The sequence below is a fragment of the Lactuca virosa genome, chromosome 2 (assembly GCF_052849685.1).
Source record: "Lactuca virosa cultivar CGN04683 chromosome 2, Lactuca_virosa_CGN04683_v6, whole genome shotgun sequence".
In the NCBI taxonomy this organism is placed as follows: Eukaryota; Viridiplantae; Streptophyta; class Magnoliopsida; order Asterales; family Asteraceae; genus Lactuca; species Lactuca virosa.
This window is the reverse complement of record NC_136427.1, coordinates 87,736,299-87,760,511: the sequence shown is the minus strand read 5'-3', so window position 1 is coordinate 87,760,511 and position 24,213 is coordinate 87,736,299. Positions and strand designations below refer to the sequence as shown.

The 24,213-nt window shown below is 37.9% G+C and overlaps 1 protein-coding gene across 1 annotated transcript; it reads right to left on the bottom strand.

The window, feature by feature from the left end:
• Positions 1-535: 535 nt before the first annotated feature.
• LOC145159265 (uncharacterized) lies at positions 536-8,518 on the bottom strand. The gene is made up of 16 exons (XM_079078204.1): positions 8,332-8,518; positions 7,484-7,528; positions 7,158-7,198; positions 6,990-7,071; positions 6,721-6,765; positions 6,151-6,207; positions 5,663-5,722; positions 5,449-5,576; positions 3,596-3,863; positions 2,137-2,203; positions 1,909-1,979; positions 1,700-1,789; positions 1,386-1,494; positions 1,180-1,271; positions 945-1,050; positions 536-782 (listed from the first exon to the last, which is right to left on the bottom strand). The coding sequence occupies exons 1-16, from the start codon at positions 8,455-8,457 to the stop codon at positions 685-687; spliced, it is 1,485 nt and encodes a 494-aa protein (XP_078934330.1). The 5' UTR covers positions 8,458-8,518; the 3' UTR covers positions 536-684.
• Positions 8,519-24,213: the final 15,695 nt, after the last annotated feature.

The following is a 24,213-nucleotide window of genomic DNA, read 5'->3' as shown; positions in this document are numbered from 1 at the left end:
ATGATCTTTCTTATGTTTGATAAGGCAACGTAGGAGATTGAATACTTAAAATTGGAAGTGTGCTAAACTTGAAAATAATGATGTGTTGTATTTTCTAATCTAAAACTAGTAATAACAAATTATATAAAATGCTAAACATATAGAACGTCTAAATGACAAAAGTAGATTTTACATAACAAATTGATAAAGAAAAGTAATACCACTCTATCCAACAAAATCCTTTTTTATAGAATATCAAAGGTGATAAATATATAACAAATTTAATATATTAGTTTAATGTCCATAAAAAACTCAATCCACGTTGAAATTCAGACTCTCATGGGCAAAAGGGCAAAACATGGCTTCATAATTTTGTGGCTTTTGCACAAAGGATTGAAAGAAAATATTGTCACCTAATAATTATAATTTTTGTTTCATTGAGTACATAAGTACAAAAAAAGTCAAGTTCTAATATATCTAGCATAAGAGACGAGGCCTAAAACTATATCAAAATCTTTTTGAGAAAACATTATTAAGCATATTTGAAACTACCACAGAAAAGAAGCATAAATAATATAATACAAAGTGATGGGTGCTCTCTCACTAGGAACCACACAAATCATAATTGATACAAAATGGTACAAATTAAACACTATAAAAATAAAAAAATAACAAAAATGTTTTCTCCTTAATTAGAAATTGTATCTATGATGTGGCATTATATGCCGCATCAGCTGAAGATGTGTCCATATCGTTCAAACCCAACTCCTCATTTTGTTCCCAACTCCTCTCATATTCCTCAACTGCATAACATAAAACACCAACAAAAGGTAAATTACATGAGAAAATAATAAAAGAAAAACAAAATAGCACCTTGTTTCTTATTGCATGATGTTTTCTTATCCTATTATCTCAAAAAAATAATAATAATAAAATAAAATAAAATAAAATATAAAATCCATTACTTGTTAATTGATGGTCATCTTTAATATCATCAGAAGCCGGAGCAATGAAAGAGTTTGACAAGGCATCATCCATGATTAAGGTCCACGGCTCTTCCAAACTTAAAAGCTGGACAACATACATACAAATTACAAAATAAATAAATATATAAATAAAAATTTAAATTTCAAAAAATGTCAACCACATTTTTTTAAGTAGAGGATTTAAAGAAGCTTAGAGTTGTGTGAATGTATATACCTTAATAAGCCTTGCTCTGAAATCCTGCCATTTGTCTTTTCTACCCTCCTCCAAACTATCTCCAAATGTAAACCCATGCACTCTCTCTAGAGCTGCACATTGCAATACACAAACCCATTTTGGTCAACTTTAGGGTTTAGATAAAAAAAATAAAAATAAAAATAAAAAAGTATCATGAAAAGAGAAAGAAATTAATTATAAATTACCTTCACTTATTTTTGTAATTAAACCTTCAATGGTTGTCACAATACCTCCCAATGTGCCACTTGTCAACTCCAAATCTATTTCTGGAATTTCTACACTTGCAGTATCCGACTGACACACCAAAATTAAAATTATAATGTTTTATAGTTAGTAAATTTATCAATGTAATATGCCTTAATGAGAAAAATATAAAAAGTAGATTGATGTAATAGAAAGAAATGGAAGTAAGATGCTATAAATATAATACACAAATTAATTAAAGTAAGTTGCTATTTCTTGCATTTATCCGTATGTTGAAATTTACAAGTGGACATACCTTTATGACATCACGGCTCAAGTCAACTATGTTTTTCACAGTAACATAAATTTTCTTTCCTTTAGGAGGAATAGCACCACCAGGTTTCAACTGTAGAAAATGAAAATGGAATATTATGTTTATGTTATGTGAGAATATATATAAGTTTGAAATTTAATGCACAAATTCCCACCCTATAAAAAATTAAATGAAATGTCTATAAAACAAACCTCAGAATTCCGATAGCCACAACCATCACAAGTAGATGCCATGACAATAACTTCTTGAAAGTAAGGGATTTCTAAATAAAAGTCAAGCTGAACAAATCTTTATAAAGAAACATGCTTAAAAAGAGTATATTATGGTGTGCTATATATATATATATATATATATATATATATATATATATATATATATATATATATATAAAGTAATAGAGTAGTTTTAATGAAGGATACTGGTGAGGTACATTCGAGTCTCACAGCTTACAGCACAAGCACCACATGTTGATGGAAAAGTCATCACCTGTCAACATCAACAATAACTTAAAACATAACAATATATACTCTTAATTTATCTAAAATTCTCTTTCTTTTTTACTTCATACGACTTAATAAAGAAACTCAAGAAAATGAAGCATTTCCCATTTAGTCCTATGTTTTGTTACAAATGTTATCTTATTTATCTTTTTCCTTCCAAACCCAAGTATGTCATACTCTTAATTTATCTTAATAGGTTTTTCCTTTTTCTTAATACAAAAAGAACAACTTAACAGAGAAAACCATGGAATAGGGTGTTTCTAGTTAAGTCCTTACTTTTTTACAAACTTTCACTCGTTTATTCTTCTCTTTCCATTTCCCCAAGTTCTTGTTTATTTTTTTAAACATCATATGTCCAATACTCTTAATTTATCTTAACAGGTGTTTCTTTTTTACTTTATATGGAAAACGGTAAAAGAACCACTTAACAGATAAAAAACAGGGAAATGAAGCTTTCTCGTTATTAAGTCCCAACTTTTTTACAAATTTTCTATAATTAATTATTTTTCCTTAGATTTCCCCAAGTGTCCCATTGTTTTTTCAAATACTTTGTAAGCATAATTATAGGGTTAATCTCTTTTCAAATATTTTGTAAGCATAATTAAAGGGTTAATTTCATAAAAGAGCTTATATTTTGTGTTTTTTACGGATTAAACCTCAACTTTATTTTTTTCCTGAAAAAGACCTTGCACTTTTTCATTTATCCCGAAAAAACCCTCAGCTGTCTTTTTTCTGAGAAAAACCCTCAGCCTTCAAATTGTTTCCGAAAAAACCCTCAACTATTTTACTTTTTTCCAAAAAAACCCTCAGGTTTACAAGTTTTTTCGGGTTCTTGGGTTAATATCATAAAAGACCTTATATTTTGTGTTTTTTCCGGATTAAACCTCAACTTTACTTATTCCCTGAAAAAGACCTTCCATTTTTTCATTTTTTTCAAATGTGCCCTTTTAGTAATTTGTTCCAAAAAAACTTGTAAAATGTGAGGGTTTTTCCGGAAAAATCTAAAGAAGTTGGGGGGGGATGTTTGGAAAAAAAAAAAAAAAAAGACATAGTTGAGGGTTTTTCGGAAAAAATACAAGGTCCTTTTCAGGCAAAAAATAAAGTTTAAGGTTTAATCCGGAAAAATAAAGTCTTTTAAGAGATTAACCCAAAAAAATATAACTAAAACGGCCAGATCAAAAAAATGAAAAAAATTTAAGGTCCTTTTCAGGAAAAAAATAAAGTTAAGGTTTTATCCGGAATATATATATATATATATATATATATATATATATATATATATATATATATATATATATAAAGTCTTTTATGAGATTAGCCCTAATTTATACAAACAAAACTTTTTTTTTATGTGACAAATTAAAGGTTAAAAAAGTACCTCTTCTGGAGCAGTATATCGAAAGAGAGCTTCAGCAAATTCCACAGTACTGCCCTGGGCAATTGCCCGCCGCCCGGCCACTGCCCCAACTGACCCATGTGGCGGTTCAACAGTTCCTTCAGAAGGAATATTATTTGATGATAATAATGTTTGATTGTTAACTTCTGCAGATAGTGAAGGATCAAACAGGTATCCTAATGTTGCTTGTTGCTCATGACTTCTATCATAAAACTCGATTCTTAATGATGGATCTGGAGATGGAGCAAATCTGTTGCAAATTAAATAAATTTAAAAAAAAAGGTTCAATGAAATGAATAGCAATGTACTTGCACTTATTTGTTTATTATAGCATCATACCTCCATTTCTAATTTTATATATATTTGAATTATAGCAAGTTATTCTGATATAAAGAAACTTTTACTGCTATAATTAGGGCTATTTTTAAGGGAAAATGCCATAAAAACCCTTACGTTTGCAAGTTTTTGTTGGTTTTAGGGTTAATCTAAAAAAAGACCTTATATTTTGAGTTTTTTTCCGGGATTAAGCCTCAACTTTTTTTTTCCTGAAAAAGACCTTGCATTTTTTAATTTTTTTTTATCCGGCCCTTTTAGTCATTTTTTCCCCAAAAAACTTGTAAAATGTGAGGGGCTTTTCGGAAAAAACTAAAATAGTTGAGGGTTTTTTCAGAAAGAGTTTGAAGGATGAGGGTTTTTTTTAGGAAAAATGATAAAATATAAGGTCTTTTTCAGGAAAAAAAAAAAGTAGAGGTTTAATCCGGAAAACACATACAATATAAGGTCTTTTTTGAGATTAACCCTTGGTTTTACTTAACTAAAGTCGTATTTTACGTCCATTAATGCCTCAAATTTGCAACTTTTTGTTTCAATGTTACCCTTTTTGCAAATTTATCTGGTAAAACTGAAATTTTCTGGCAAACTTAAAAGCTTTAATGAACCAGAAAAGGGTAAAACATTTATTCCAAATGTAAGGACTTTAATAAACCAGAGGGTAAAGTTGAAATAAAAAAGTTGCAAACATCTGGTTTTAATGAACCTAAAATCAGCAAAAGGGTAAAACCGACAAAAAACTTGAAAATGTAAGGGATTTTATGTCGTTATCCCTATTTTTAAAGTACAGTGCTCTAATTAGAAAAAAATAGAATTGAAATAACAATAATTGGGTAGATTTTTTGAAGGGCAACGTGTAAATAAGAAGAAAAAGATATGTAAGTACAAATGTACAATGTTGTAATAGGAACAGCTGAAAGTAGGATGATATGATAAACAAATAGATGGGAGTGCAATTTTGTATGGTTTGTAAGTCTATTAAAAGGATTTGGAATGTAAATGATTACAAATGACAGAACTGTCCTTTCTTAAATTCTTTATGAAACTTAAAGGAATACTTGTAAAAAAATACTTAAAATTACCCTTTTATTGATTTCTTGTTCATAGAACATTTTTAGAATTGTTTCTAGGTAAAGATATAAAGTATACATATCAGTAACATCAAATATGCATTTATTTTATCCACACACAAGAACAAATTCTTAGAAAAATAAAAAAGAACAGACCAACATATGACAATGTTAACAATAGGATTTCAAAAGGGTATTTCAGTCATGTAAAGAAATCAGGAAGAAATGGAACTGAATTCCATGAGTTTATGGAACAAAAGTTGAATTACATCATTTCTATGATTTTGTGATATCCAATGGAATTCAAATCCGTTATGGAACGGAATTGAATTCCAATTCCAGCCAAATGTTTAGGAATCAGAATCCAAACACCACCAAAAGTACATTTTCAGCAGAAAGATATAAATATTTCTGTAGATGAAAAGAGAAACTTACGGATTCTCTACAAAACTGTTGCCAGCTGGATCATCAAGAATGAAGGTAAAAGACAAATTTCCTGTTGCACAATCTTTTAATCTCAATGTAAATTTGTCTATTGCCTCAGCAGTTTCAGGATCCACTTTCTGAAAAAAATAAATAAATAAATAAAATAACATAAGAAAGTCAGACCACATGAAATTACAACATGTGATATCATATGAAGACTTACCTTTCTCTCTTCTTGAAGGGCTTGCAATTCTTCAGAAGCTCTTAGTAATATCCCTTCCACCTGAAGCAGATAATCAACCTGTGTCAGTAGGCTCCAACTCCAAGACCCAAAAGACATAAATACCCTTTCAAAAGATGGTGGAACTCTCGTTCTTGATCTCTCATATGTGGAAAAGACGTGAAAGCCCTCCTCATCATCATTGTAGACACCTATAGAAAGCTTTCTAGGGCTATTTTTTATGGGGAGGGTGAGAAGGGCATTAACGTCTTTTCCACAGAGAAGAGATCGAGGGTGATTCTCTGGCCCACCTCTTTGAACGAGAGAAAAATTGCAATTTTTGTCACATTAACAAGATGTGTAATATCCAATTGTTAAGTGATGTTATTGTATATTAACATCACTAACAAAAGACCATGTAAATATGAATAAATAATTTTTTTTTTATGTTCCAAATAAATGTAGACATGAACACTAGATATATAACATACAGTTGATAAAGATCCACGTTGTGCTTCTGGAGGAATCTCAAACTCCAGCTGAGGAATCTACAAACAGAAAAACAGAAAGTCAACATACTTTAGCATAAGTGCAACATTCTTTCATCATTATTCTAAATCAAACTTAAGGGGTAAAAGAATGCAGTTTCCTTTATATATATTCAACCAGAAGAATATAAAATCAAAGCTGTTTTTTTACTTGCTAAAACCATTAACAATAATGTGTAAACCATTAATGAAGATGCATCTGCATAAAGCTTCATTATTAATGGAGAAATCAGAAACACAAATACTAAATTAGAAAAAAGTTATTTTCATTTGCTATAAGCATTTGCAGTTTTAACAAATAAAAGACAAGTTAGTCTCTAAAATAAAAGTTAGTATAAACAGAGTTGAAAGCATGAGAGTTCCTTACAATAAGATAAAAGTTATTTTTTTGTGTGGTAATATAATAACACACTATGGCATGCCTTATAATAATATCAATGAGAAAAAATATTATTATTACAAAGTATATACAATATTTGAATCTTGCAAGTAAAACTGAACACAGTGAAGTACCTTAATTGTGGCAGTTTCAGACTTCACTACTTGTCGATTAAGCATCTGTATTTGGGCAAACAAAAACATAAGTATAATTCTATAATAAACAAAATTCCCATGTATGTTTGTGAAAAAAGAAAAGGAAAAATGCAGGGAACATATATTCTTTTTACCAAAAATAGGCAATGTAGTTCACTTTCTTAAGGTCTATTTTAACAAAAAAACAAATTTTGAGTGCAAAGTAAAATGGATTTGATTCCCTATGCATTGAATTCTACTTCCTCAACCTTTTGATCACCCGATTTAAATTCCACACAGTAACGAGACCCTCGAGGCTGTATTTCACCAGCAAACTGCACTTCATTATTCCTAATGAAAAAAATAAATAAACATTTTAAATTTATTATTGTTACAAGTATCACATGCTTCAAGAGAAAAAAATTCAAACAACTTACCTCTCACCACAATGAGAACACTCAAAGGCTGACAACAAGATCTGCATTGAAAACAAAAACTTAGCTTTAACTTTTTACTAATTTGCCCTACTTCAGTTTTCCCTTTTTGTTTTCCCAAGTGTGTTGTCATTTTCTACAATATTTTAATTAAAAAACATTATTTATCCAGACAGCACTCAATGGGAAATGAAAACAGGGACTAAAGTTCATTTTTAAATTTATCAACAAATAGGTCGATTTCCTACTTTTTCATGCCAAATTTGCAGCAAACAAATTAATATAACTGAAGAGTAACTACTTAGGAATACTCAAAGTTTAAACTATACCTTTCTAAAGTGTGGAATCAATGTCAACAAAAATCTTGTTGTCCCCTGTTGATATAAACAATGTCAGAGTCTCAATCTTTATGCAAAACCAGATACATATATGCATGAATACGCCATAAACTGAGAGACAATACAACTTGTAATATCAAATGCCAGTGAGTTGACTTAGTGTCAACATTGCTATAAATTCTTTCACCCAATTGCCAAATAAAACATATCGACACTAATAGACATTTTTCACAGATGAATTCAACTTGAGTATTGTTATACCTAATGATCAAACTATATGCAACTTTTCCTTTTGTGAAAAGATTTTTTTCTTTTGCAAATTGAATTGTTGCTCATAACTGACAACTACGAGACATTTACTAGATTAATTGCATTATAAAAGTTTTATGGATTTTGTGTTATGATGTGGTATTTTAGGTACTGATAACTAAGCTATGCGTCAAATTGATTCTTTTTGGGACAGGAGTACAAGAAAGTATTAACTTTATAAGTTGTAACAACCATAAATAACTGAAAAACTGTGTCAAACTGAAACAACTAAAAATTGTGCACTTACAACACTACTCTTTCGAAAATCAAACGAGAGCAACCTTTGAATACTTTGCATCAAACCTAGCGCCTCCAAATGAAAATCTAACAGGAACATCACACCTATGCCAAACCTTTATGCTGGACGTTTAAATTTCATACCATTCTTAAAGTAGAAAAAAATTCCTATTTCAAGCCCTAATCAGCCTGTAGCTTCTTATTGTCCCAGTAGAGATAATCACATATGTAGGTATAAGTGTTTGTGTGTGTGTGTGTGGAGGAGAAGGGGTAGAAGGAGAGAAAGAGTGTACATTTTCATGGCAGCGCATACAGAGGCTTTCGACCTTGTACACAGGGGCATTATCGTCATCAGTAGAAATTGCTTCAACCACCGACCTCACGTCCAGTATCGTTGCTGCGTCTTTGGTTGATTCCATTTGCGACTTTGCTTTGGCCTCTGTTTCTCCGGCGCGCTGATTGAAAAACCCTCCTGCAGTACTTTAACCTACAGAACGATTAAAAGTTAAAGCCAATTGCTTAGCGGTCCCTAATTTATAAAGCTATTACCTGTTGGCCCCTGGAAAATAACTTGCTATCATTTATAACGTGAACTACTCGTTACTTTGATATTAACCTTAAAAGTTTTTATTGTATTTTGTACGATATATACGATATATACAGGGGCGGAACACAAATACAAAAACTAGGGGCTGAAATCGAGACTTATTATGGTGTAGCGACCCTAATCGTTTTTCTTAAAAAGTCTACACAACAGCAATGTAGAAAATAATATATTCAATCCCAAATCAAAAATAATGACTTGTTTTAATAATTATATATTAAAAAATAGAATTTTGTTAAAATTGAATAGTATATTATAGCTTACAGTGGTATATTTTGTAGTTTTTCTATTATAGTTATATCAATATTAAGCCTTTAAGAAATAAAGGACAATGAAAAGACACTACAATAGAGCCATGACAACATAGATAAGGTGATATGATACTCTAGGTTTGCAACTTGTATGTATTACGTTTAACTAAGAAGAAAACAAAAAGGGAAATTTGAAAAATAGAAATTTACCTGAAATCAGTCGAGGGCCAAGACAAGAATACGGAGACGGTTGTTGAAGCAAAGAACCGCAGTCCAAGCGGAGAGCGGCGGTTGCTCTGCACTCTACAGGACTCCGATGATAGAAACTCAGCTAGATCGGGAGGAAACGACGAGATAAGTGACAGAGAGGAGAGCGACATCGACGGCGATTCATCAAGATTTTTAAATCTCTTTTTCTTGGATTTAGTTCTCATCATAATTGTTGATAAGGTTTGGATATTTAAATTTTTTTAAACTTACTTTCCTTCCTTTTGATTAAAGGATTTCAAATATTTTAAAATCTTTATTGATTTTTTAGTCGTGATTTCCCTCGATTACTTTGAGAGATGTCATATTTTTTGTTTAATTCTTCCATAAAATTTAATATAAAAATTTGATTGCAATCGATTTAAGATTTTCATAGCTTCTATCGTTTTAATGAATTTGTCCCTAGCATTAACTCAACCAAAAAAAGCAACAAAATACAGTCTTCTTCGTCAAGAACCTTCACATGTAACTTGCTTATTTATTATTCTACAATTTTTATTCATATACCTTATAGCTTAAAATATAAAAAAGATGTGGGGCATAAAAAAACCTCCCCTCGCCCCTTAGTACTTCCGCCACTGAATATATAGATAGAAGATATTTATTGGTCGGTTCAATTTTGGTTAATAAAATACTTTTAGTTAGTTGAATCAAAATATGTGTGTCTGTGAATGCTTTACTTCGATAAATTGTTAAAAACATATCCACAATATGGAACGAAGAAATATATATATATATATATATATATATATATATATATATATATATATATATATATATATTTGCATATTAAACGAGTGAATGGGTATCGATTTGTATTTCAGCATCCTAGGGGGCGTGTTATGGGTCGTATGAGGACGTCCATCTCAACCCACGGCAACATCACATGTATTGGCGGACCTATGTAGTGCCCGAGGGTCCCGAGCCACTACTCCGATTCCGGTCGTTAGTGTAATTTTTTTCTATTAGTTACAACGTCTTAAATTATGAGTGTCAGTACTCTTTTAGATTTGTTCGGAAAAAAAAAATCTGAGTGCCACCACTACTTAAACTTTCTGCATCCGCCACTAATCATAGCTCTAATTGAACAAATCAGGCGAAGAAAAGAAGCTAAACATGCCTAAGCGTTTTTAGTGTTTCGAGTTTGGACATTTTCATGATGTAAATCAACATCAGATAAGCATGGGTTTTATAACATCCCAAAATCACAGAAAAAAATTTCATTTAAAAATACAGACCAAAACATCATTGATCCAAAAGTAGAAAATCATAAGTCAGAGTATCCCAGAAAATCATATTAAATCAAATCGAGGAAGATGTGTCCGATCACGCCCTCATGGTGTCCCGATCATCTGGAGTACCTGAAACATAAACTAAAATCGTAAGTCCAACACTTAGTGAGATTCCCCAAGATACCATAAACAGCAGATAAATATACATATACAATTTATGTTGGGCCCACAACCTCTAGGTTGGATTGCCACAACACTAGGTCCACAACCTCTCGATTGGATTACACTGGGCCACAACCTCCCGGGTGGATTACCTTGGCCTACAATCTCCCGATTGGATTGGCTCGGTCTGTCTGTCTACCTCACACAGCAGTGACCTCAACCCAATAAACATATGTCGACAAATATATACAGATCAACATCTAGCACAGTTAATCATACAGATCTAGCAAGTCACTATAGCATATCAATATTCTTCAAACTGGGTTACCTAATCTACCGGGTCGGCATTGGTGCCTTCGACCCCCAAGTAAAATGAGGAAGAACTCACCTCACAATCAGACAAGAACAAGAAATACACAACACTGAGAACGACTCCAAAAACTAACTCAACGATCACCTAACCAATACCAAGGACCTAGTCTTAACTAACAGCTCAGAATACCCAAAATATCCCTAGGTCAAACTTGGTCAAAACTCAGGTCAAAGGTCAAAGTCAACAAGTTAACTCAGTTGAGTACGCGGGGTGTACTCAGCTTGTACGATGGGCATACGCGAGCCTTGATCAGGATCGGGTCGTTGACCCTGTACGCACGGCATACTCAGAGTTACGCACGACGTACGCACCGAGGTCCCTTACGCATCGAGGTCCCTTCTTCCATACTAAGACCTTAATGCATTAAGCTCTTACGTTCCAATTATAGATCCAAGGCCAAAATACTACTGAGAGTCATAAAATTTCCAACTTTATGACTTTGCATGTCCATTAAGTGCTTAATACCAACAATCCTAACTTCTTAATCCATAAAGACATTCTAGATCATACATGGGGAAGAACTAAGCATAAAGATCTCATTTTTATGACTCAAGACCCCTCAATGGGTCTGAAAGGACGGCTTATTTGGTTAAGAGCATGACATGCTCAAGAATCACCAAGGTTGGGACCAAAAATGCCCTAAATGAAGAAATGACTAGATCTATAAGAAAAGATGATCAAGCTAGGAGCTTTTTACCTCCTGAAGGTTGCTAGAAAGGTGAGAATCTCAGATCCAAACTTCTTTCAAGCTCTAAGGTCCTTCCACCACCTTCTTCTTCTTCAAGAATACCACCAAAACACACAAATGAGCTCAAGATGCACTCTCCAAGATTAGGGTTAGCTAGAAAGATGAGTTTTAGGTGGAGGCTGATGATAAGATACTCCCAAAGCAACATAAGTTGATTAAATAGGGCACAACCCCTAAAAATTAGGGTTTGCCCCTGATGAGCGTACGTCCAGCGTACGTGGGTGCCTCCGCGTCCGACCATCGAGCCAGTACACCCAACATACTCGGTTAGGGACCAAAACAAAAAGAATTTACAACTAAGGGTTAAAAGGAGCATACCTAAAAATTACAAATGTTACAATTCTCCTCTATTTGAATTAGACTTTGTCCTTGAAGTCTGATACTGCAAATAACTCAAGATAACTCCCCCGTATCTCCGCCTCCGGCTCCCAGGTCCACTCGGAGCCTCTCCGATGTTGCCACTGAACCTTTACTAAAGGTATCTCCTTGTTGTGTAGGGCCTTCATCTTCCTTTCCACTGCCGTCACCGGCCTCTCAATATAATTCAGGCGCTCATCAACCTGGATATCATCCAAAGGGACCACTGCCTCATCGTCCAAGATGTACTTTCACAACTGCGAAACATGGAAAATGTTGTGGATCTAACTGAGCTTACTTGGCAAATCCAGCCGGTAAGCCACCCTGCCTACCCTGGAAATCACACGGAAAGGTCCAATATACCAGGGACCCAATTTCCCCCTCTTCCTGAAGCGTATCACACCCTTCCAATTCATACCTTCAGTAGTACCATGTCATCGACCTGGAACTCCAACTTTGATCGACGTCGGTCGGCATAGTTATTCTGTTGACTCTGAGTTGTATGCAATCTCTGCCTGATCTGCTGGATAAGCTTTGTAGTATGGAGGACTATGTCAGTCCTCCCCATGACTCTGTAACCAACCTCCCCCCAACAAATTGGGCCCCGACCTGGGGTATATTTCAACCCAAACATAACATGCATCACACACCAACTAGCACACTATATAACCAAATAATGGGTCGGCCTTGGTGCCTTCGACCCGTGGATATAGTGAGAAGACTCACTTCAATCCTAGATAACCGAATACTCAAACTGCTGCTACCAGAAACGTCGAATTGATATTAACAATTAATAATCATAAATAACTGACTCCAATTCAACCAAGAATTCTAATCTATTAACCGATCCTTCATGGTAAAAGTCTATTTTACCCTTTTCCTTACTTTTCCAAAATCCAAAGACCAAACCACTTGCATCGAAAGCCCAAAACCCTTAAATGACATCACAATGTCCAATAAGGCCCAAATATCCAAATTGGGCCCAAATACATCATGGACCTGGCCCGAGAAGGCCCAAAATGCAAAATCTCATATGACTGAGTACGCCCCGCGTACTCAGTGGGTACGCTAAGAATACACCCAAGAAACTCAGTATGCCCCGCATACGAGAAGGTACGCCCCACGTACTGACCCTGCCCACAACCAACCTAGAAAATGTCTTAATCCCTTAAGCGAAGATGTCCAATGCTCAGATCTAGATCCAAAACACGCCTTAAATCCATAAAGTTGTTAACTTTGAGCTTTTGCATGGCTCAATGGGTCCCAAATCTAAGTTCTTACTTTCCAACTTCATCCAAAAGGCTAAACCACATGTATGAGTTGATATCAACTATCAAGATTACATTTTTATGCATTAAGGACACCTAAAAACATCCAGATCTAGTGTCCAAACTCTTGGGGGTAAGCTCAAACTCATAAATACAAACCAAAGGGACCAAAAACCACCCCAAACAAGATCTAACTAAATAGATGCCAATATGGGAGCTTTTTACCTTCAATAGATGGCAAAAGATGAGAAACTTCTGGATCTACAAGCCCCACTCCAAAAAATGATCCTTCAACAATCTTCAACCACTTCAAATGCTCAAGAACACTCCAAAATCACACACAAAAGCTTGAGAACTCCAAGAATGTGGCTAAGGGTCGAATATTAGGGTTTAGGAGGCTTGGAGGCTGATAAGGGTCAAGACTTAAGAAGATAAGATGCTTAAATAGGGTAAAACCTTAAAAATGAGGGTTTTTAGCTGAAGGGAGTACGCCCCACGTACCCCTTAGTACACTTGGCGTACTCAAAGAAGACCCGCGATCACTTAACTCTTTACACCCAGCGTACTTGGTGAGTACGCCCCGCGTACTCGACCAAGATCCAATTCTTATGATCTTCAATTGGCCATAAGTCCTTTGTCTTAAGCCTGTTTCCAACGAAATTTATATCCACAAAAAAGGTGATGAGAAGCTGTAACGTCCATAAATTTTATGCCAAATTCAAACTTTTTCAACCATAAATAAAAGTCAAATAGTATTGTTCACAAAATGTTTTCAAATCAATATCCATCAGAGTGTCCCAAAATCATATCATAAGGATGAGGAGCGGTACGGTCATGCCTTCGCCTTGCCACGGTCTCCTGAAGTACCTGAAACAATAAACTGAAACTGTAAGCCCGAGGGATTAGTGAGCTATCCCCAAAATACCAATACCACCCTGACAATATGTGACAACCCGAAAATCCTTATCTTGTAAAGTTCAACTATTCGACTCAGCCGAGTGTCAGCCTTCGTTTTTGCTATCTTATAACAAAAATGTGGGTCTATATGAGTGTTCTAGGCTTAGTATAACCTAGATATGAGCCTTAGGGAGGGTTAGAAAGTGTGTAGCCTCACAAAATTGGGCCAAACACACCAAAGAAGGTGTGTGCGGCCGCACACCCAGCCGCACACACCCTTCAGCCTCACACTCGACCCTATATATTGAACACTTAGCCAACCTTACACCCATTTCTCCCACTCCTTCAAAGTTGGAACATTCTCTCTCAAGAATCCTTCGTGTTTTCATCTCCAATCTGCAAAACAAGTAAGCATTCATCCTTAGATCATTGATACAACACCTTTTCATGCTTTCCTCTTGATCTAGATCCAAGAATTCGTCATTTTGAATGATGTTCATGTGTGTACGGCCACACACATCTTTTGGACTCCATTTGATCATAATCCTTAATCCAAGCATAGAAATGGTCAAAACACCACCCTAGGATCATCACCAAGCCTTGGAAAATCGATTTGGACACTTTTCTCGGGAGTGTACGGCCGCACACAGGCCTGGCCGCACACTCCTGGCCGCACACGTGTCCTGACCGCACACACAGCCACACACAGGGCCGCACACTCACAAAACTTCATGTTTTGTGGCCTTACACTCATCCTAAGGGTCCTACACTCATTTGGGGACTTCATATGTGTTAGTAACACTTAATTCTAAGTGTTCTTATGTCCCTAGAGTGTTTTCCCATGTCTATTAGTGGGTTATACGCTAATGGTATTCCTACGTGTGTAATTACATGTTAAACTAGGATCCGTTTGTGCTCACGACCTCATTCGGCACCCGGCGATCCTATATCAGTCTTTCTTTCGAGTTACCCACTTCAGGTGAGTTCATACCCCTTAATCAACCTTTTTAAATGATTTTAAATGCTTTTATGGGGGGAATACAAGTTGAACTATAAAGTTATTATATCAATCACAGGTGATTAATAACTGTATAGCAAAAAGATTTCTGCATGTTAAACTGTTTTATCCAGCTAAAGGTTTCCAAATTTTGTTTTCAAATCTCTTTTAAAGTACCAAAATCTCTTTTAAATTACCAAGCTTTTATCAAAGTCTTCTAAACTTATATTCTTGATAGAATCATGTCTATATAGATATAGTTATATAAGTAGGGTTTGAAGGACTTAGGACTGATAACCCGCTTTATTTCATGTTCCTTGTTTGGTTGTGGACTTAGAGCATCAGGTTATTTGTTCGAGTGTCATTGAAGTCCTAGTTATATATTACATATATCTGGTTAGATGTTAATACTCTTATTCCAGTTCAACACCTTTGGGTAGCAAAGGCATCTAGATAACCTCTCGAATAAACTATAATAGGTATAGTTTAGAAACCAACCATAACCTTCATGAAGAAGAACTTGGTTATATCTATATTCTAAAAACTTGTACTTTTAGTAGAAAAGAAGGGTATATAGAAATCAAAACACGAGATACATCCTCATGACGCGGATTTCACCGTTGTCGAGTGGTAACCAGAGTCTCCTAGAGGGAGAGTGGGCATTGTGTGTCTAGATCTATACGGGACAGACCATCCCACATCCTGACTGCTAGCTACAGTCCCGGCCGACCAAGCCAAGGGGTGACAAATGTCACATTCATTTCGACGCCAGCAGGTCGTCGTGTTTACATCCGTCAATCAGTATGGTTACGAGTATCTTTACAATTACCTTATAATTCATGGCTTTAAGGTAATAAGTGTCGTCACGGTATTTTCTACATATGAAACCATCATAATATATGTTCCTAGTTATACACTAGGCCTCATATTAAACCTTTAAACGGACCTACTTAGGATTAAAGGTTAACTTAGACTCTCCGAGGCGTATTGTTCACTTAGTACCGCCTGGAGTCTGTATTTCATTCACTTAGACTCTCCGAGACGTATTGTTCACTTAATACCGCCTGGAGTTTGTATTTCATTCACTTAGACTCTCTGAGGCGTATTGTTCACTTAATACCGCCTGGAGTCTGTATTTCATTCACTTAGACTCTCCGAGGCGTATTGTTCACTTAGTACCGCCTGGAGTCTGTATTTCATTCACTTAGACTCTCCGAGGCATATTGTTCACTTAATACCGCCTGGAGTCTGTATTTCATTCACTTAGACTCTCTGAGGCGTATTGTTCACTTAGTACCGCCTGGAGTCTGTATTTCATTCACATAGACTCTCTGAGGCGTATTGTTCACTTAGTACCGCCTGGAGTCTGTATTTCATTCACTTAGACTCTACGAGGCGTATTGTTCACTTAATACCGCCTGGAGTCTGTATTTCATTCACTTAGACTCTCTGAGGCGTATTGTTCACTTAATACCGCCTGGAGTCTATACTTCATTCCTTTAGACTCTCCGAGACGTATGGTTCATTTGATACCACTTGGAGTCTATGTTTTATTCACTTTTAGTCAGCAACGTTACTGCTGAAGTAAAATAGTATTCTCCTATTACTTTTGCTTGTGATCTTCACATATTTCTTAAAGTATAAACTATATTTTGATAATAATAGTTACCTTTGGGGAAATTACTCCTTAACCATAAAACAATTGGGTCTTGGTAGAAGACTGCTTTTATTAGAAAATATAGGATTTTCTGGAAAGAATTCTAATACTCTGTAAACTCAAATCGCCATTATCTAGTGAGGTTATTTTGAAGTAAAATATGTATTTATACAAATGCCATTAAATACTTATGAACTCACCAGCATTAAAGTGCTGATACTCTCTTTCAAAAATAACTTGTATTCTCAGGTCGTCAGTAGACAGGTACACTCCGGAAGCTTTTGTGAATACAGCCTTGTACCGAGCTGCATTTTATGTTATTCTCTGTATTTACTTTTGATGTTGTTGCTAAATGTAACCTATGTAAAATTATTACTATTAATGCAATGGTTGTTGTACTTTGATTACTATACTGCATATGTTGTGATACTTGACATGACGTCCTCCACCCCAGAACGTTTCCGCCGTTCCGGTTTTGGGGTGTAACACAATACCATATCGGTAACAACCAATCAATCAATCATGCATACTGGGCCATCGGCCTGACTGGTCCGCCCTACCGGGCCTACAATCTAACTGAATCTATTCATGCATACTGGGCCATCGGCCTGACTGGACCGCCCTACCGGGCCTTCAGTCTATCAGAGTCTATCCCGAGCCTTCGGCATGACTGGTCCGCTTCTAGGGCATGCTTTTCACGTAAAGTTGCAAACTTTACCTGCATGCATGACTAATAAGGCTCTTAATGCCAAAACTAAGTTCTTAATGGGGCTTTATGCACAAGGAGGGCCTCATTCTCGACCAAAATCAGAGCTTTATGACTCTAGAACTCTAGAACCCTGTGATTGGGCTCCCCCAGGGTCTTATACCATTGTGTCATGGGCTACCCCACATGGTCTTCCATGCAAGTAATCACAAAGAAAACTAGCATATCACATATCATATAATTACTATCATACCACCTAGCATAAAGCTAACTATCATACCACACAACATAAAATGGGCCGGCCTTGGTACCTTAGACCCATTGGTATGGTGAGAAGACTCACCTGACATTGCTGAAGTCCCATGAATGAAATGCTAACTGCTGGACCAACAAGATAAGACCCAACAAGTCCCGACGCACTGCCCCAACTCATCTGACAATTATCAACAATTGAATAGCTTAACATAATTCCATAATTACTCTCAAAGTCAACCCTGGTCAAAGTCAAAGTCCATATCCAAAGTCAATCATCCATGTTGACCCCGACTCGTCGAGTGAACTCAGCTACTCGTCGAGTTCCCTGCTTAACCTGTCAACTCACCGAGTCACTAGAGTGACTCGTCGAGTTCCTTGATGTTCACGACCGTGAACTCCCAACCGAACACTCTTGACTGTGAACCCTTGGCCGTAAACCCTTGGTCGTAAATAAGAAAACCCTCCCGACTCACCGAGTCACCAGAGCGACTCGACGAGTTTCCACGTATACAATCCTTTCCAGTGGGATTTACGGTCTCAAACTTTAGATCCTTACGCTCCCAATGAAGATACCACGTAAAGTTGCAAACTTTACGTTCATGCAAGGTATCATAATGCCAAAACTTCCATAACAGGCTTCTTACAAGGCTCTAATGTAATAATAGGACTTAGGGTAACAGATTCATACCTCAGTTCGATGCCCAAGACGAAATAGATGCCAGATCTAGCACTTCCCTCTTGATATCTCTTCCTCAAGCCTAGAATCCTCTCCAAAATCCCAAGGATAAGCTCTCTAATGCTCTATCTTCACACACTTGAGAGTTTGCGGCCGTAAACGATCTCTCATGATGCTAAAGAAGGCTACAAAGGCGTATAATGATGTTTATATAGGGGGAAAACCCCAAAATTAGGGTTTTATTTAAACAGCACAGACTCGCCGAATCGACCCTCCGACTCGCCGAGTCAGTCCCGACCCGCGTCCATGATATCACGACCCTACTCGACGAGTTGGACTCCCAACTCGCCGATTCCATGCACAAACACCCCCAAAATAGCAAATTCCTACCAATACTCGAAACAGGTGTTACAAGTCTCCCCCACTCGAACTAGACTTCGTCCTCGAAGTCTGCTTCCATAAAAGTCTGGGTAATGCTTCCTCCCCAATTTTCATGATGCATCCCTTGCCCTAACGGGGCCAAAACCTAACTGACTCACTATACGTGGCCTTCCGCCCTGCTTACTGTGTCGGTGTCACCCTCCCTAGAGTGAAACCTTGAGAACACTTCAACCATGAAGAGAGCTAGAGTATCCAACTCTTACCACTAACAGCAACCCGTTCTGAACCCAACAATACCAACGCTCGACATCTCGAGGGACACAACTGTCACTCCGATCGATCCATGACCGTTCCATAAGGCAACAGGACCCACCACACCCGGTTCTCTTTGATCCTGATTGTTTCAGCGTTACCCATTTACTAAATTCACCCACCATAACCGAAAACCAATCCCCTACATACGAAGAATCGGTCTCCCGCCCGATTGCTGAACCTACTAGCAACCTCGCAATCGCCCCACGCAACTTCCGAAGAGACATCGTCTAATAGTAATTTCCCTAGACATACCGCCACTCCTGGTTCCGTCAATCCTTTTGACATATCTAATCATCACCTCCCGACCACCTGTCGCCACTAAATCCAAAACAAAAATGCGTGCTACCTGAATAACGGTGGCCCTACATCATTCCCGATCCCCCTTTAACTTGTCTTTTCTTGACTCCGACATGTCGTGGTCCTATTACGGATAGAACGAGCTCGAGAGATATCATCGCGACTTAAGCTACCATCGAACCAATCACATCCATTACTCCGGAATCCTGCATCTGATGCCCTTAGCATATAAATTCTTCTGAATCTCATCTCACTTGGAGCAAAATCCTGTGCTGCACACGTGCAAACTCCGACTCGAGATTTATCCCACACAAATTGATACTTCGCTCTTACCTCACGATCCATGAATCTGATAAGAAATTTTCCCCTTATCCGGCCCCTGGACTACCCGTCTCGCACCCGGTCCAACCACCAGGTTCCCAAGAGATCAAACGTCAGGACTGCCTAGCCACAGCCCCACTATGACACGCATCATTCATTCACCTGATCCTGCAACTTAAGTTCAAACACTCGACTCAGCAGTCTCTACGGTTCCATCCCTAATTCCCATAACCATCCGACTCGCCCACAGATAACTGATCGAGCAACCCTTTCTGTCCTGATTCCAATTAATTTGCGGCCTACCCACAACCTTGCAAACCGGCCTCCCTGACCTAATTCGTCTAATTGAATTCGAGAGTGCTACCACTACCCTCGCAGTCTTACAGAACTTCCAACACTATCCGACAACCTTATGAATGCTACGGCTACACCCGCAGTCTTATAACACTTCCAACACCATCCGACAACCTGGTGAATGCTACGCTACACCCGCAGTATTACAACACTTTCACCCTGACTGACCATTAGGGAACGCTGCACATGACCCTATCGCTCATCTATCAATCCAAACATACTTCAACTTTGCGCACCCACGCGGCCTATCCTCCCCACTGAACTCAAATATTGACTGATACCCAACCTGGTTCCCTCCCCCGAATCCTGATATATGGCGCCCAGAGAACGCGATCCAAATGTTGGGGAGTTTCCTGAACTCACATCCCATGATATCCCATAGTCAGTCCGCCCTTCCTTCCCTAATGGAAACGTGAAACACATCCTCGTCTCATACTCGCTTCTATTCTAGATATATGAGTGATTCTCCCCCACTTAGATTCAACTAAGTCCGCCCAGCATATGAGAATTTAAGGATTCCCAAACTCTCTCTCTCCAATTATCGATCTGCTGACGACCGATGCTTAACAAAGCTTGAACACCATGAATAACTCTTCCCAAAACTTCACGACTCTCGGAAACCAACTAACACTTCCCGAATCCCAACAATGTCAATGACTCTAGCTGCCCAAACTGATATCGCACTCAGATCTCAAAGTCTGAAAGTTGGATGCTCCTACGACACTTCTGCGACAACTCCTCTTTCTCCTTTGACAACCCCGAAAGCATTTCTGAACATAAAAGCTAGGGTTACTGAAATCTAGACATAACTCCCTCGAACCAAACCTGACAACTTGAACGACATGATCACATCCACTAGTATACCCAGCCTTTCCAAGGCACTAAGACCAACCCCGCAAGGTTCTAAAACCCGGAGATGAACGAATTCCTTGCAACAAAATCACGTCTACTTCGTCTGAAATCTACAGTCTCGAAGTGGTCTGACTCCCTGACAGATCGCTCATACTGAATCAGTATCGTTGAACCCAATCCACTTATCCCTTAACTGACTACTTAACTTCTGATAACTCGAGGTTCCCACTAGGAAACAGGGTCACAAACCCAATTACCCCTGCTGGTCACTTAGCATAACCTAAGCAATCTATTATTCTGTCCATATTTGCAACCCAAAACACAATTACTAATGCTGCCCACATGCCGAAACTGTCTGCACATTGAACTGCCTGAAGCAGTGTGCTGTCACATGGCTGCTTGCAAAATCTACCGAGACCTCCCTGGTCTCAATTCGTTCACCAATCATCTGAAATACTGGGTTCCGGACCAGCTGCGGAGCCAAAGAACTCCCTACTTAGTCGCCTCACACGACTTCCAAACGAAATCCTTCTCTGGAACTAGTTGCCACTAGTTATCATGCCACTGTGGCTCTAAAACCTTCTGGTCTAACCGATCAGATCCATGCGTCGAATCCTGACGTCACCAATTCCAAGGCTAAAGTGGTTGCTACCTGACCATTGGTAGCCTTACGTCACGAATGACCTTAAGCGGTCCACTGCCTCCTTGCCCTCATAGCTGTATGGCGCTTTTACAGTCTTATAACTGGCTTAACCAGATTTAATCCGTCTGGTTAATTTCAAAATCCAATCCGTGGATTTCCATGTCCTCACTGCTACACCCGAACTGGTGAGTACTACCGTTCCTTCCGCGTCCTAACAACGCGCTCATACCATCTACCAACCATGTGAAGGCTGCGGCCACACCCACAGACTTACATCACTCAAGCACTATCTGCTAACCTTGAAACAAAAAACTCCTTCGTGTAGTTTCCTACCAGAACCGCACTGAATCCGGCTCTTCTGGCCTCTCGCAAGCTGACTCGAACTCTTGGGTCTCTATCCAGGACCCTCCAATATAGGCACCCGATCTGGTCCCCCTCTTTCCAATGCGCTCCAACCAATCGCTGCTCTCGCACTTTGGAAATCATATCACTCCTGGTCTCGCACCCTGACACGCTTACCGGTTTAATCGTTAACGGCTGAGCTGCCATAGCTGAAGCAACCTCTGCTCTAAACAAGGCTACTAACTATCCCCAACACATAGACTCCAATCCCAAAAAGTACAATAGATCGCATAATCAATCCTTTCCACCTGATACGAGTCGAACTCCAAATCCTGACTCATCACCGAAGTCGGGACCAAATCCCGGTCCTTCCCCTTGCGTGCTCATCCGCATTCTGCATAGCAGCTATCCCCATGGTCCAATCATAACCAAGGATTCTCCTTCCCAGGCTTCTTAGATTCTCCAGGACTCTCACTGATTTGAGTATGGATCCTGTGCTTTCAGTAGTACGGGCCCATACTACCTTCCACACCTATCCATACTTTCCTCAACAATCCTCCCGAATCCTCTAAGTCACCTACCCCACTGATGCACCGGATATATGTCAAACAACAATATGATATCTACTGAAACACCTCATAAGCTCCCCCTAGGCTTTCAACCTCACTGAACCGCCCCACTAACTCACTGGAGCATATCCTAGGCTTTCCTAGGTTCCCAACCTCGCTCTGCCATCAGCTGCTGAGGAACTCCCCATGATGCCAGCCATCCACCTCCTGGATATCGTCATATCCACTTAGTAGCTGACTCCCATCACTTAAGAGCTCCACAAAGCACAAAGCAAGCAACATTCGTGCAGAATCACTCCGATCCAAAGAACTGTCATAGAACATTCCGCCCACATATCGCAACCCGCGCTACCCACATCCATCCGTCCTCACTGTCGGCTGCCTTATGCATGCAAATTATACATAGAATCTGATCTAATAGGCTGTCGCATAATAGACTCTACCCTAGGACCACATCTAGACAAGGAAAAGGAAATAAGGCCAATTCAATCATTCTAAGGATATAAGATCCTAACCGTATATAATTTTTTTTAAAGCATACACTTAGTAGTTATCAATACCAATAATCATTCTCATTCTAGCATGGCATCCAACATCTCCAGGGCTATAAGCATCACATAACAGGCCAACCTATAGCTGACTACGCAGCACTAGCATGCAAGTCTACCAGCTCATACAATAGGTAAAGGCATCTCTCCTAGCCCTAACTAGCATGCGATCCTCAGGTTCATAAATCAAATCATAACAAATAACAAATGTGAGTATTCTGGGAAACTTACTTGAGCTCGACTGATTACACGCATCACACACTTCGTTCTTTTCAAAGTTCTTTTCTCTTTTCAAAGTTCTTTTGTAAAATAATTTTACTTTTGAAAATTTTCATACCAAGTCCTTAGTTTGAGTCCAGACATACCCGAAAGTATGTCCGAATCCCTCAAACCAAGGCTCTGATACCAACTTGTAACGACCCAAAAATCAAGGGTAAAAATTTCGTTTTATTTAAGTTATTATAAAACCAACATTATAAGAAAACATCCATAATAACATATCATTCCAAAACTAGTACGTTAATAAACAAAGCATGCCATCATAAAATCATATCAGAGTATAATCCCAAAGATCTCCTGAGTGGGAAACATAGTGTGATGCGTTGCGATCGAGCCGGCTGCTTTCTTTCGAAAACGAAGTACCTGAAACCAAAACTATAAACCGTAAGCACAAAGCTTAGTGAGTTCCCTAGAGCATACCACACACAATCATATACACATAACCTGTTAGCTATTAAGCTACACACATATCACATAAGTTATGTATACACAAAACCTGAGGGAATGCCATGGTCTTACATCCAATGCCATGGCTACCCCACATGGTGTTTACCTGGGAATGCCATGGGCTACCCCACATGGTCTTACATCTAATGCCTCGGGCTCCCCCAGGGTCTTCCTTGCAAATATCATATGTAATCAAATCGCATAACATGTATCACAGAAATATCTACACATAACACGTACATAAACCTGTAAGGATGTCGTGGGCTCCCCCCAGGGTCTTATACCATTGTGCCATGGGCTACCCCACATGGTCTTCCATGCAAGTAATCACAAAGAAAACTAGCATATCACATATCATATAATTACTATCATACCAC